Source organism: Panthera tigris, chromosome B3, assembly GCF_018350195.1.
Source record: "Panthera tigris isolate Pti1 chromosome B3, P.tigris_Pti1_mat1.1, whole genome shotgun sequence".
Classification (NCBI taxonomy): Eukaryota; Metazoa; Chordata; class Mammalia; order Carnivora; family Felidae; genus Panthera; species Panthera tigris.
Window position 1 is genome coordinate 124932950 of NC_056665.1, and position 15938 is coordinate 124948887.

Below are 15938 nucleotides of genomic sequence, written 5' to 3' on the forward strand. Positions count from 1 at the left end.
ACACACATATATATGTGTGTGTGTGTATATATATATATGTATATATATGTGTATATATACATATATATATACATATGCATATGTATATATGCATATGTATATATATATATATATATGTATATATATCCATCCATTTGTTTCAGAAACAGAAATGGCCTGTATTTTTCAGTGTGAATTTGGGAATTCTCTGAGATTGAAGTTGTCTCCTGAATTGAATATTATGTTACAATTAATGGCCCTTTTCCCCAGAATGAAGAAAAATCAGCTCAGTTTTGCTTTCCCTTCAATAGCCACCCTTTGCAGAATGTGGGGCTAATCACAGAATAAAAAAGTATCCTATTGTGCCTTTTTTCCATTGTTTATTGTGACTCAGGGTGGTGAACCCTGGGAACAGAGAGATGGAAAAAGTGTTTTAATCAAAACCATCCAGAACTGGGAGGGAAACGTCTTGAAAACTTCTGTTGCATAGTGTTAACATTTAAAGAATGGAGACATGTACAAAGAGCCTAGTAGACCCAAAGAGGAAATGTGTTTTGTACCTCACCTCTTCTGAACCTTTTTCTAGAGGGAGTGACAGAGGTGGATTCTGAATGAACTTTCTCAAGACTGTGTTTTCTAGAAAATCATGTAAGTGACAGATGAACATCAGAAGGAAATGGGGCCAACACTCACGTGGAAGGTTCTCTTCCTGACTCCAACAGTGACAACAAACCACACCCAACAGCTGTGAGATAAGCAGAGTGAAGAAAAGGAGGCTTAATTAGACAATAAGCCCCAAAAGTCAGGTGAACTAGGTGCATCATCAGGCATATCAGGGTCTCTCCAAAGCAACCACCTCAAGGTTTCCTGTTAAAATACAGGTAACTACAAAAGGAAGGTCCAAAATACTGTTCCCAACATGGAGTAGTCATGGTAGGTACTGACTTGAACTTCAGCTATTCATGAGAACTTGGGTCATGCCCCCTGCAGTAGGGCTTTGTCACTGGACCCCACACTCCTTGGGATTTTCCATTTCATCTCCTTCAAAGTCTGGCTTCAAACTCTTTTTTTGCTCAATTTCCACCTGCCAAGAATAGAAGTTGGAGAGAAATATCAGAAAGAGGAGAAAAACATCCCAATAATAAATAATCTCAAAGAGAATACCTCACCACGCTCGTTGAGATTCCCTGTAATTTTGTTAATGTTTTGGGCTTTAGCCATACTGAAGATACTGGCCCTGAGTATATTAGGATTATCTCTTTGCACATGCTCTTTGCTTGCTCTGGAATCCCCCTTCCTCACAGTCCACCTGGAAAATTCTTATTCTTTGTCTTGCATAGTTGTTCAAAGGTCACCTTGAGTCATGTTCCCAAGTCATTAGGTAGAGTGAGGCGTTCTTCCTGGGCATATTTCCACTGTACCTGGTACACCTGCCCGGCTGCCCCCCAACCACAGGCTACATAGGACAGGGGTACGCCCTTGTTGACTATTGTACTCCAATAATGTAGGTATACAGCAGGCAAGCACAAAAGTTTATCAAAATGACTGAATTCCTTTCCATCTGGCTGTTTATACTCTCCATTACTTTATCTCTTTCCAAAGTTAAGTACTCTAGTGTTTATAGTTCTTCCTGTGTCTCCTGCAAAATACGGCAGCTACAACTATGAAGGGATTAATAAATTCATCTTGCCTTGAAAGTGACACACGCTGAAGCCTTTGACAAGTCAGAAAGGAAATCTATCAAGCTAGAGAGTTTCATAATTAAAACTGCTCTTCTCTTCACCACTTTGGATATTTATGATGAAGGGAACAATTAAAGAAAAAACAGATGAGGGTCATGCTTGATGAAAGTGCTATATTTTCCCTGGCCACAAGATGGAGTATGTGTTCTTTTTGGTAGTTTAAGGTTTTAGATCACACAACTAAGGAAACATTGAAGAACAATAAATAACCTTGAAAAACTAAGGATATTGTTATGAATAAAAAAATTATTAAACCGTTTGCAAAATAATTCTTCAATAACCCCCATTTTCTATCTTTGGCATTTAATCTGCTATTGAATTTCCAATGCCTGAAGATAGAATCACTATTTATATCAGAACACTCCAACTTCGTTTCCTCCTTCCACAGCCCTGATCCTGTTACTATTACAGAAGCTTGCTTGGCTTTTGAATTTTGTCCTGGTATAGCCCAGTGACCAGGTCATAGGTGTCCTGACTTTACTCAGATCTACTTCACCAACTCTGAAGCTGAATGAAATACATGCTTTGGGTTAGCACTTTCCTGAACTCCCCTCCACTTTCAAGTTCACAACTTCTGCAACATATATTATGAATGAGTAATACTAATTCCTTTATCCCATGACTCTTTTGTTGTTGTTCATGATGACTGAAAAACATTATACTCTCCTCTTTCATTCACCTCTTTATTTTTTCCCAACCTTTCTCTTGCCCACCAGTGAGACTATTCATTCAAATCAGAGCAGACTCATCCACAGCTATGCATGGTGTACCTCTCTCTAAGGCGGTAAGAGAACATCCTGCATTCAAGGCAGGCACTGCTAAAGGGAACAAGACAGGGGAGGGGAAGGGGGTGAACAAATGGACCTGGAAACATTAGCCAGACGCCTCCCGAGGCTACCTTGTAGCTGTAGTGTGCAGAATAATTGACCCACTTCCTGACATCAGTCTTGTCTTCCACAGAGATGGATCTTACGGCAGCTTTAGAGGCAGAAGTTGTGGGCATGCTGAACTCAACATTCACGTGACTGGCAAATCTGGAAGGCACTTCCCGGTCAGAGCCAAGTTCAAGGTGGCAGAAGAAACAGTGTGGGTGACCAGAAGCTATGAAAGGAAAAGAATTTAGACATTAGGTTCTTTGGGGAGGACATGGAAGAAGAGGCCAAAAGAGCCACTCAATAGCAAAGGAGGCTCAGCACCAGGCAGTCTTTCCGAGGGTCCAATGCTGAGCGGAGGACTTACAACAGAAATCACACTGCCTGTGCCTCAGACCCTTCTGATTACAGTAGCCTTGTATCCTAGCAATAAAACCCACAGCCTGAAAAACCCACTCAGGTCAGGGTGATAATGGGAACACAACACAAATAGTAAGTAATAGAGGCTGTAAATTGGCAGGAAGGAATAAAAGGGATCAGCACTAAGCACCTAATAGAGCATCAATGACAGCCATGTGGAGCAAAGTAATTAATTCCCTTTGAAAGATGGATTTTCTTTTTTTAATTAAAAAAAATTTAATGTTTATTTTTGAGAGACAGGGAGACAGACAGAGAGACAGAGTGCGAGCAAGGCAGGGGAAGAGAGAGAGGTAGACATAGAATCCAAAGCAGGCTCCAGGCTCTGAGATGTCAGCACAGAGCCCAACGCGAAGCTCGAACCCACAAACCGCGAGATCATGACCTGAGCCAAAGTTGTAGACTTAACTAACTGAACCACCTAGGCACCCAGAAGATGAATTTTCTTAATCATCTTAATCAGCTCATATTTTTACAAAGATGCTTTTGGAATGTCTCTGTGGGTAAATGGCACACGTAAATGATGAAGCCCTTATAAACAACAGCTTTGCATTAAGGAAGCACATGGTATGCTGGGTAGAACACAGGCCAACAGGACACCGAGTATGACTTCTAGCTTTCCTGCTAAGTGTCAGAAATCTTGCACCCACATCCTTGTTCTCTCCAGCTTCAAGTCCTGATTTGGGAAGTGGGGAAATGGAGGTAGGTCAATGCAAGGCACAGTCCTTTCCTGTTCTTTAATTCTACAAATCTATGGTTCGTTCTACTGTACGTGGCTGAAAAACTTGAGGACCGTTATTAGCTATCTGAGTGAAAAGAGAGCTTAGTTCTGTGACTATAACCTTTGAAGCATCGTTGTTTGTTGAGCATCCTTTACTGTCCCAGCTGCTGTGTGCACACCCTCTCCCCGCATCTTCATAACAATCCCTTGAGGTCACAGCCATTCCAGTCTACAGATGAGGCAACCAAGGCTTCGGGGAGGTAAAGCGAGCCGCCCAGTCAGAACTGCAAAGTGGCAGAATGAGAACTGAACCCAAGCAGTCAGTCTCCAAAGTGCTTTAGCCACTTTGTCTGAGTCACAGCCACCCTCATGGTCTCCCATCTCAAGACCAGGTTTTGCAGGGTGACATGAGTAGAGAAGTGAGCTGTAAGAACCCCCATACAACAACTCACCATGGATAAACAACGTGACACAGCTTTGACTTTGTTATGTAACAGCAAGAGTCCTAAGTTATCTGAGCTTCCCCAAATAAACAATTTCAATTTTTTTTATTGGTCTGGACAGGACTTTTTAATCTCGGAGAGTGAGGACATACACACCCGCTCTCCAAGGAAAACATCACGCAGTGAAGTATTTGTTTTGCTCTATTTCACAAATAACATATTTCAGTGGTTATTTCTAAAGAGTAATACTTTGGGAAATTGAGAAACTTGCACTGGTTTCTAGGAAAGAAATTTAAATTTGATACATATGTTAGTAAAAATTATATTATCTAAAAATGAACCCAGGTGATTTATTTTAAATTACAATTGTGATTACACAGCTTTCAGTTACTGAGCATTTCTTACAGGCCAGAGACTGCTAAACACTTAAAAGCATTATCTAATTTCTATCTTAATGAGCTAGGTATTCATAATCCTCTTCTGTAAATGAGGAAAATAAGATTTCTCTGAGAGGTTTAAGTAAATGGCCTGAGGTCTTACAGCCACTAAATTGCAGCATTGGGAATAAAACTCAGATCTGACAGATTCCAAATTATGTCCTAAACTCCTCTCAATATATTGCTATAGATTTAGATCACTCTGAAGTACACAGAGTTTACTTTAATTCAATGGCAACTTCAACAACAGTTTTACCCCGTTACCCTTATTTAAACATTGTCAGAATACTGAGAAATCATTACTTTCCACAAAGCAGATGCCTCCTCTCACCTTCCAAAGTGTATTCACAGCAAACCCTATGAAAGCAGTATTCCCTCTGGATTCCAGGTGTCCACTAATGGATGCCCACGATGTATAAGGCTGAGGGACAGATAGGGATATGCAATTCTGAAAGCTAGTACAGTTTGATTTATGGTAATGAACTATGTGAACCCACACATTTTGTCATCTTCCTTGATGAAACCAAGAAAATTTAATTTAAAATTTAGATTTCTACTTTCCATAAAAGGTAAATTATATTGAAATTGCTTTTCTCTTGGTCTAATATTAGAGAACTGGAGTTCCAGCGAAGAAAGCTACCTATGCAGGACAGAATGCTTTGTTTCCTGGCAGATGATCTGGGAAAGCAGTAGGACTTGTTCTGGTGCCTTCTAGGATTAAGAAAAGCTTTTGGGGTCAGGGTGAAAGGGTCCCCGAAGAGTGCGGGTGGGGGGGCAGGGGGCGTGGGGAGGGGATGACTGTACACGCACACAGCTGCGCTAGGCCCACCACTTCAGGCCACGTTGGACTCCAGTGGCAGCTTGTTAGTCTTTTGGTGACTGGGACTGGGACAAGCCCGCTGTGACTACAGCCTCAGATGCCAGCAAAGCCAGGGGTACAGACCTACAGACCCGTGCTGCCTGTGGTCTGACTGTCCTGCCTGCTGCAAGTTAGGGATACAGGGCCACTGCCGGTAGAAGTAAGCACGCAGAGGTTGAGGCCCCCTTTACTGTAAACAGAGGTGTGAGAATTACGGAAAATAACCTGTAAAAGGCACTTTCCCAAGGCTCTCTGAAGTCCAAGATAGAGGAGTTCAGAAAAGGGATGATTACTAATAGATCATCAATTCGGTGGTTTCATGGAGGGCACACTGGATGGGGACAGGAGGAGCTGGTCCCAGGGAACACCAGCAACGCTAAGAACCTGCTCTCTGACTTACTTCAGATTCCATGTGCCTTGAGTTGCCAGAAAAGGGTGTTATCAATTTCCTGAACAGATCCAGAAATATACCATTGGTCAGGAGTAGTATAAGAAGCCCTTTGCCAGGGTGGGGGTGGGGGGTTGCTATTAAAAATGCATAACCATGAATAACAAAAGCAGGGATGAGGGGGTAGCTTAACTGAGAAACATTCCCAAATATCCTTATGCTGTCCTGGATTTCAAAAATCTTTCACAAAGGTTCCAGTAATCAGGAAATACATTTGTAATATATAAGCTTCATTAACTTGGCCTTGAGCCTACTGAACACTCACCTGCTGGGAAAGCATTAAAGAACATGTTTGCTGAAGACCTATATTTACCCGTGTCCTGCATCCATTCCCCCCTTTCTTCTGGTAACAATCTTTTCCCCCTCCCTCTGCTTTGGGAGATAATCTTCCCCAGCACTGCATGTCATTTTGGAGGTCGTGTCAGTCAAAATGCGCTGTCTTCCCCTTGACTCTTGACAGAAAACGGCTTGTGATGATTTATGCCAATAGCTGTGGACTGAGGAGGCATCTCACAGCTCTGCTTTCAAGAGCCATCCTTTCTATGCCTGCTCATTCAACCCTTCCAGCCTTTCCTTCAGCGCTCGGAGCTATCCTCCAACAATCTTGTTTCGTTTTGTTTTTGCTGCTTATAACCAAAACTCCTCATACAGTACTTTTAAATATTTGAGAGAGAGAACTTTGAAGCAAATGAGATAGAGGTGTACACATTGAGAAAACTGAAAATCTCTCTTCCCTTAGAGGAAGTTACTTCATGTTTGTGTCTATTTGGTGTCCTCTACTAAGAGGCAGCTGTGGTATTGAGAAAAGACCCCTGGATGTGGCTTTGTGACTTCAGATAAGTCATGTCACTCTCGGTCCTTAATTTTCTCATCTGTAGAATGAAGAGGTTTGAATCAAGTTATTCCCAAGGCCCCTTCCAGCTTGAAAACTCGGTAATCCCATAATGAAGTTATCTGAATCCATAGGTAACAAACTGAAGAGCTAAGCATTCCGATAAACATAAACCTGAGGCCTTGTCTTTTCTGATGTCAAGTCTCCAGCAGGTTAAACAGTAATTTGCTTCCTACCACCTCAGTTCTCTTCTCAGGGGCTTCTGTGCCAAAGGACAGTTCAGGGCTTCTCCTCTCCTCCGTCAGTTCAGGTGGGCCCCATGGCTGAGGTGGAGATCACCGTGCTATCACTAGGAGAATACAGTGCTGACCAGGAGAAAGGAATATGCAAGCACAGAGAGGAAGACTTTGTTTTTAAAAATCCTGTCAGTTTAGAAATGGCAGGGGGGTGGGGGATGGCCAACCCAGCCTCAAACACAGAGATCCAATTGTCTTTTCATTTTGCACCGCTACACCCAGTGTCTGACACAGAATGCCCCGGTGTGTTCCACCCCCCTGGACTGCTTGGGGAGGTGACCAGATCATACTGCCTCTTGCCATCACATCACGATACATTTTGGGTACGATGACAGGACCACTCCACCTTCAGAACAGGAAATGAAGACTCTATAAACACACCACTAGGATTTAATAGTAGAATGGAAGAATATCTGCATAAGAGAAGGACATTTCCGTCAAGAGTTTTTCTAAACTTTACTCCTTTTGCTCGGCTCGGATATCTATTTGTTAACAGATGGGCACAGTTTATTATAAACAAGAAGAGAAGTGCTTTAAAGGATCACAGGATCATGAGCTTACTGCCTGTCATTGGAGTCACTCGGACTTCCTCTAAGAAATAGGGCTATTAGAACTAGTTGGATCACTCCCTAGTTTTGTCATTTGGTTAAATTCACTGGACCCCTGAGGAAAGTCATTGCCTTCTGTGCTCACTCAAGCACAAAAGCACCCCTGATAGCCGTGAGCAAGCCAGCTAGGGCTGGTTAGCTTGCTTTCTTTGTGTAATTCAAACATACCTTCCTTTATTGATTTGGTTTTTTTGTCTGACAGAATTTCAGCCCCTATTGGACCTTCTGGTCCTGGCTGGATCTTCAGTCTCATCAGAGGCCATTTCTCCTCTTCCTGCATCCTCAAATCCCAACTCCGAGTTGGAGATGTTATGACTGACAGATCTTGCACATGGTGACTGGAATCTTAAATCTAACTGAGAAAGATACCTCTTCAGAACCCAGAAGCCTGCTAGGATCTGGAAACAGCTTCCACATACAATACTTACATGAGTCAGAAAAGAATACAAACTCATAAGCTGCCCTGGAAACGTGCTTAGTGGCTCAACCCGCTAATAATGCAGAGTTCTCTGGAAGAAGCATGATAACAAAGGGGTGAGAACATGTTGTGAACTGGGTCATTCACGTTTGTTCCTTACTCCGCACAAGTATTTTTGATTTTCTGGTCCCATTCCTCCATTACCATTTGTCACCCAACAAAAACCAACACTTCATAGGGGAACAGAGTGTGGAACTTGGACCCCTGCTCTTCTGTAACCATGTGGCAGTTTTCACAGAAGAGAAGCCTGTACCTACCTGAGTTTTTGTCAGGCAGTCGGTTTATCCTCCACACAATGGAGTTGAAGGCATGCTCGTACTTGGCAGTTCCCAGAGTTACTCTCATGACAGGCTCAGAGCCAGATACACTAGTTGAACCAAAACTTGCCCCCCGGTTCACTTTAGCTTTTAGAGACTTTTCCCCCAGGACACTTTCCCTGCGGAAGTTTTTCACCCACTCACTGGGCACGGGGTAACGAACCATCACATTCTCACAGGGAACCTGGGTGAGAGGGTCTCGGTTAGAGGAGAAGCCGGTTGACATCCTCAGCCAGCTCTGCACCTCCACCTCTGCCCCATTGATGCTCGCTGCTGTCCTGAGTGTGAAAGGCAAGGTCTTTTCTGCAAATATTGTCCTGAACCGCATTAGCTCAAACCGGCAGGCGTCCAAAGGGTTGAACAGAATAACCCGTGAGTTGTTGAATACATCCTCATCCACACACCCATGAAAATGGCACTGATGGAGCTTGATCCACTTTGTGGTGGTGGTCGGCATGATGTCCTGCCGGGAAACTATTTCGTTCCCTTTGACAAGGACATCGTTGAGGCCCAAGCGGCACTCTGCAAGCCCAGAGAGGAAACTCAGAATGTGGATCCGTGTCAGGACATGGTGCTGGAGAATCTGGTTGTCTCCCTTGCTCACAATGCCAGAGAACTCATCCCTGACATCCACAGTAATCTCCTCTTCAAGGTAGTTCAAGCCCACTGTGCTTAAGTCCATTGACAACACTGGTAGATTCATGAGCCGGTCCTGAACAGCTCGGATGAAACTGAGGAAGTCATCGTAATTGGTGGTGCCCAGCTTGATCACTTGTTCCCTCTCTGCTGTGTGGGCCACAGCAGGTTTGGGCTGGTATTTCTTCTTCTCCTTGTAGGTGACACGGTCTATTCGCAAGCTGTGGATCCTGCCATTCTCGTCATAGTTTTGGAGCCGGGGTTCCGAAATTTCATGGCAGATCTCCAGCTTGAACTCACGGAATGGTTTTTCTAGACCCTGCTCATAATACAGCTGCAAGTAACCACTGTCTGTCAGTTTGATGTAGATGGGTCCCCAGTGCCTAGACGACATGATGTTTTTCTTCTCAGGGATCCTTAGCATCATTGGCCATCCATCCCTGGGCTGGGACAGCATTGAACCAGGTGGGTGGTCATCTAGTTCAATCCAGGCTTTCGGGTCATCATCTGGTAGTGTCGCACTGCTTAAGTGATCAGGATCATCAATCTGGAGTTGTTTGAGTTTTTCAACAGCATCAGAGTGTGACTGGTTTTTGCTTGAGTCATCAAAACTGATGGCATCTTGGTAGATGACAATGAGAGAATCTCTTTGGCTTTTGCCTGTGGCACTGGAAACGGAATTGTTTTGGGAGCGTCTCTCCTGCTCCTCAAAAAAAGCAATGAAAGGGTTGATGGGGGAAGGCTGTACATCCTGCAGAGTCTCATTCAGGAAAGGATTGGTTGCCCTCCAAGGTGGAGCCTCGGTTATGGAAGGCGGATGGTTTAAGGAGGAAATGTCCAGCTTCTGAACTTTGGAAAAGTTCATCAATGTGCTCTTGGGACGTTCCCTCTTCTTAAATGACCCAGCTGAGTGATAAGATACATCTGGGATCACAGATGCAGTAGGTGGTGGGTTTGGCTTCAGGGGAGAGGTGACTGGTGGCAAAGGGCAGCTGACTTCATTGTCATCAAAAGTGACCCAGCTGGGGAAACGAGCAGAAGTCACTGGAGTTGCAGGGTGTCCATTCGTGGCTGGACTACTGGCCGGCCAGCTGACAGCCTCCATCTCTACCTCTTCATCTTCCTGGAGTGAGGAAGAACTGTCTGCAAGAAAAAGGAGAGCTTATGAGGGCTGCTATTCAGGGCCTCTACAAGTACGGGAAACTGAGGTATGGGAATGAAGGATGAGTAGAATTTTATCTGGAATCTGATAAATTCAAAAGCAGCTCACTACCTGTCTCAAGTGCTAGTCTGGGCACAGAATCTCATAATTTTGTAATAAGCACACCAAAGGGGCCACACATCAAATGCAGTAAGAATACAAATAGGTCTATCAATACAGAAGCACTGATAGGCCCAAGGTCCCTTGCAGTTTAACTCTTATACATTCTCCCTTTATTTAATAGAAGTTTCTAGAATAGATTTTTTTTTTACTGTGCTATAAAGTATGCATTCTTAATTCTTAGACATTGAAAACCACCTCCTACATAAAATGATATAAAGCTGATCTCATTAGACAAGACAAGTTATCTGCTCTAAGTGATAATATGATTACAAATAATGTAATTGGGGGGAATTTGCCCAAATGTGATCAATAAATATTAAAAACAAAGTGTTAACATCCTGAATAAGGTCATACAGGTAAATAAGAAGGCTATAAAAACTCCAATAGAAATACAGACAAAGGACACATACAGACAGCTCAGGAGAGAGAAACTAAAAATGTCTAATAAGCATGTGAAAATGTCCAATCTCACTGGAAATAAGAAAAAAATGCAGATTAAAAACAATCAGTGAAGATTCTTAAAGTTTTTACTCCTCAATGAAGGTAAGGGTACTATGATATGAACAGTAAATAGACCTTTAATGGGACTCTAAGTTGCTACAAACTCTCTGAAAGTGGTTTGGCCATTTGTATTAAGGCCTTGCAAATGTGCATAAATAATAACTTTGTAACTCTTCCCTAAGGAAATAAATCTAAATTGTGAACGAAGCTTTGGGTGAATGTTAAGAAACCGAGGTACACAATAGAATAACACCCAGCCATTAAAATGTTTACAAGTATGCAATAACATGAGGAAATACTTATAATTTCTTCTATTTTCTCTAAAATACTTTTCCATCTTGGAGTTTATTTATTTTATGCAGATAAAAAAGTATTATTACAAATAAAACTCCACCCTGGCAGGGCCTTCAAGGAAGGGGAGGCAGGACTCGAGTTTCCATAAGGGAAAGATCCAAACCTTTCAGTCAGCATCAAGACCCTGTGTGTCTGTGGGGACTGTGGGAAGGGAGGGGAAAGTGAAGACTTTAGCAAGGAGTGGATTCTGATGAAGGAGTGGCACGGAAAACAAATCTGTGTCTGGCATCCAGTAGATATTCAGTAAAAGTTTGTTGAGTGACTAAGTGAGAAAAGAGTTTGCACTGGAGCAGTTCTATTTACTCTGTTCCTGGAGAAATGTCGAGGGGGGACCTCTGCCACCACTTTACCCACTGTTTCTATTTCCAGTAATCTGGCATGAAAGAGAAATGGATGCTCAGTGGTTGAGTCAAGTAGTTGAGTTTTCTGACCACTTCCCTTAACTGTCACGAATATCATATCTGATCAAACCAAATTAGTAATGCTGCACATAAATGGAAGTAGAATTACATGTGGTGGGATGGCTGCTTGTCATTCATCTTTTTTTTTTTTTTTAATTTATTTTGAGAGAGAGTGAGGGAGGGGCAGAGAGAGAGGGGAGAGAGAATCCCAAGCAGGCTCTGCACTGTCAGTGCAAAACCCGATGTGGGGCTCAAACCCATGAACCTGGGTGAGATCATGACCTGAGCTGAAGTCAGGTGCTTAACTGACAGAGCCACCCAGGTGTCCCTCAAAGCATTTTAAAATTAAAAATGAGACTTCCCTTCAAATTAATCATTAATACACTTTTGTAGATGTGTGCTTTATTTTCTGAAAAAATGAAGGGAAAGGGGTCAAGAAAACCCAGGTTTGTAGGATTTATGTATTATTTATCATCATTATCATTATCCTTATTACTACTATTACTGCAACAACTACTACTGTTATCATAATGAAGGCTAAAGGGAACAGTGTGGCCCGGAGTAAAATACAATCACTTCCTTGGAACAGTAACTGATCCTCCCTAGACAACTGGGGTTGCATCTCAAAACATCAGTTTCTTCTGAAGCCACTCTAAGGAGCTTTTGTAACCTTAGTGCTCCCACCCAAACAGCCTGATACTGACCCAGCCCCTGTGGAGGGATATCCTTTTTGCCTTGGGGTTCATGACCACTCCCTCATTTAAACAAGCCCAAGTCTTTTTCCTCTGGAGGGTGCTTTTCTGCCAAAGCTGTTTTTATTCTTGCTGCCAAAGGATTCCCTTCTGCTGGGAATCCTGTCTCCAAAAAAGCATTTCTCATTTTCCTCTATGAAGCCAAAAAAGAAGGGGGGTGGAAAAAAAAAAAAAAAAGAGGCTTTGTCTCCACTTGACACAATTTTCTTACAATAAATTTCTTTTTAAATGAAGCTATTTAAAATCACACAAAGTCCTAGACGGTTTTGAAGCATTAGACTTAAGATACAATTTAAATGAATCTTCTTTAAATCTGGAGGGAAAGTTTTTAATTAAATTAATTTCTAGAGATTCTATATTCTCTTTGATGGCCATTGAAAAGTATTAAAAGACTTTGTTACAAAATATTCTCTCCTTTGACAGTTTCATCTCCCGTGATTACAAACTGCTTTAAAAAATCCATCATTTGGCACGGCTGTGGGACATAGGTCAAACTTCTGGAGATTTTTTTCCCTACAAAATCATTTATTAAATAAAAAATGTCTTAGGGGCACCTGGGTGGCTCAGTTGGCTAAGCATCCTACTATTGGTTTTGGCTCAGGTCATGATCTCAGGGTTCAAGCCCCGCATTGGGCTCTGTGCTGACAGTGCAGAGCCTGCTTGGGATTCTCTCTCTCTCCCTCTCTCTCTGCCCCTCCCCTGTGTGCTCTCTCTCTCTCTCTCTCTCTCTCAAAATTAATAAATTTATAAAAAATGTCTTAATAAAGATACTTTTACAGATGAAAAGCAAAAGTGTCTCTAGCTCACATGAAAATAAAGCATTTCTTGGGGCAAACCCAAGGACTGACAAACACTACTTTGAAAAACTATCCCTTATTAACACTGACTTCTCTATTTGTAAGCTCTTAACTTTCTGTCATTTATCACTGAGATTTTCAATGGTTTTTGCAAAGATTAGGTCATATATTTTCTGAGTCTCTTTTAATTAAAACCTCTTTATTACATTATTTGAGACTTTCACATATAAAAAGTAACTTATCTGTATGTAAAATTTCTGGGGAAACATATATCATATATGACAAAAACTCGACCTCCTTCATATAATAGTATGGTGTATTCTTAATAAAAATGACACACCCTTACAAAAATAAAGTAAAATAAAATAGGATAAGAACAGACAATTCATGGGGGTACCTGGGTGTCTCAGGTGGTTGAGCATCCAACTCTTGGTTTTGGTTCAGGTCATGGTCTCATGGTTCATGGTTTGAGCCCCACATCGGGCTCTATGATGACAGTGTGGAGTCTGCTTGGGATTCTCTCTCTCCCTCTCTCTGCCCTTCCCCCATTCACACTGTCTCTCTCTTAAAATAAAGATACTTTGGAAAAAAAAAAAAAAAAGGAGGGGCGCCTGGGCGGCTCAGTTGTTTGGATGTCTGACTTCGGCTCAGGTCACGATCTCGTGGTTCATGGGTTCGAGCCTCGTGTCGGGCTCTGTGCTGACAGCTCAGAGACTGGAGTCTACTTTGGATTCTGTGTCTCCCTCTCTCTCTCTGTTCCTCCCCTGCTTGCACTCTGTCTCTCTCTCTCTCAAAGGTAAATAATATTTTAAAAATGTTTTTAAAAAGGAATAATTCACTAATGAAGAAATATAAATGTGTAATAACTATTTGGAAAAAAAAGAAGTTCAACCTTTTTATAAAACAATAAATACAATTCTCTCTGTGCCATAGAGACAAAAATTGGGAAAGAATAATAATCATTATTGGTGACCCAAGGAAACTTACACTCTGATGAAAGTTAAAAAAAATCTTTCTGGGGGCAATTTGAAAATTTGTACAAAAGTCTCAAAAAATGTGACCCCAAAATTCTACTCGTACAACTGTATTGTAAGGAAAGAACAATACATGCATGCAGAGATACATTTAGTGTAGGTTTATCACAGCAATGTTTGTATCAGAAAAATTGGAAAACGACATAAATGCCCAGCGATGGAGGATTGTTTGTATCGAGTATTATGCTCCTAAAATGGAATCCCATGCAGCTATTAAGCAAATGTTATTGACACATGTTTATTCACACAGAAGCTGATTATGACATACATTTTGCATGAACAGTAACAAGAGCCTACAATCTGGAGTCAAACTGCCTTGGTTTCAATTCCGTACCTGTAGCACATTAGCCATGTGACTTTGGGCAAGTTTTTAAATTTCTCTGCACCTCAGTCTTCCCATCTATGACATTAAGAAAACATGAAATCCCGGGGCTCCTGGGTGGCTCAGTTGGTTAAGTGTCTGACTCTTGATTTCAGCTCAGGTCATGGTCTCAAGGTTCATGGGCTCGAGCCCCGTGTCGGGCTCTATGCTGACAGTGTGGAGCCTGCTTCAGATTATCTCTCTCCCATCCTCTCTCTGCCTCTCCCCTGCTTATGCTCTCTTTCTCTCTCAAAATAAATAAATACAACATTAAAAAAATATATTAAATCCTACCTGTCAGGGTTGTTGGGAAAATTTAATATAGATTTTAGAATTGTGCCTGGCAAGTAATAAATGATAAGTGTTCAGTAGATGTTAGCTGCTATCACTACTCCTACTAGAAGGATACATTTTCATGATATAAAGTATACATATATTTAAAAAGCACTGGAATATAATACTTCAAAATATTTTGATGTGAAAACCAATGTCTCCTGTGGGGTAAGAGGTGATTTAAAAAATATTAAATCTGTATTCTTTAAGAAAATGCTGTTTGCTTACAAGATAAATAGTAAAAGGTCAAAACACATCCTTCGCACTCCTGCTAATTAACCTTAGAGAAAGAGAACAGTTTAGCTGTAATCCATGTTGATAAAGCAGCAGTTAGATCTTTCCCATGACACTTATGACTGATGTAGTTGGTACTGAGAACAATGAGGAGAGAGAAAGAAAAAAAAAGCCAGCAAATTTCTTCAGTAAGAAACAGGCAAAAACTAATTATGCTCAGAACAAAATTAACTATCATCCAGAATTTCATTTTATTGACTTATTAAAATAAAACCAAAGCCAAAAATCCAGCATAATTTTAATTACTATCTCTTCCACCTGCTACCTCCAAATTACTTTTATTATGAGTTGGGCTGCTGCCAAACCAAAGCCATGTATAAAAATCAGGTTCTCATCGGCCCACTGGGAGAGCTAGCTAGTACCTACGAGCTTCCTAATGTCTTTACTGATGCCAACAAAAAAGACACGGTGGATTCTTTCAATGCTAGACCACAATCTATTTTAAGTGCCCCAAAGACTCAGTTAAATGATTACAATGGTAGTCAAAGTTACCAAACCGAAGAAAAAGTAAGAACTATGGGGGAAGACTAAGTTTCTATATTTTGAATACAGCAGATACTCCGCCCTCTTCTTTCTCCATTTGTTAACCTAATTTGTTCATGCAATGACAAATGCAAAAAATGAGCGCTGTTCATTGAATTTATTTGCAGAGGCAAGAACAAATATTCTTAGATTATTGCCGTTTTCTCAAGATGAGACAGC

At 41.6% G+C, this 15938-nt stretch overlaps 1 protein-coding gene across 4 annotated transcripts in view; it reads right to left on the reverse strand.

Moving 5' to 3' along the window:
* Positions 1-626: 626 nt before the first annotated feature.
* The window catches only part of STON2 (stonin 2), a 144754-nt gene continuing 129442 nt past the window's right edge, over positions 627-15938 (reverse strand). For all 4 annotated transcript variants that reach the window (XM_042990272.1, XM_042990271.1, XM_042990270.1 and 1 more), the window contains 3 exons: positions 8390-10228; positions 2620-2822; positions 627-1063 (listed from right to left, as the gene is read on the reverse strand). In XM_042990272.1, the coding sequence (XP_042846206.1) occupies positions 980-1063; positions 2620-2822; positions 8390-10228 (2126 nt within the window). In that variant the 3' untranslated portion in view covers positions 627-979. The remainder of the gene's footprint in view (positions 1064-2619; positions 2823-8389; positions 10229-15938) is intronic.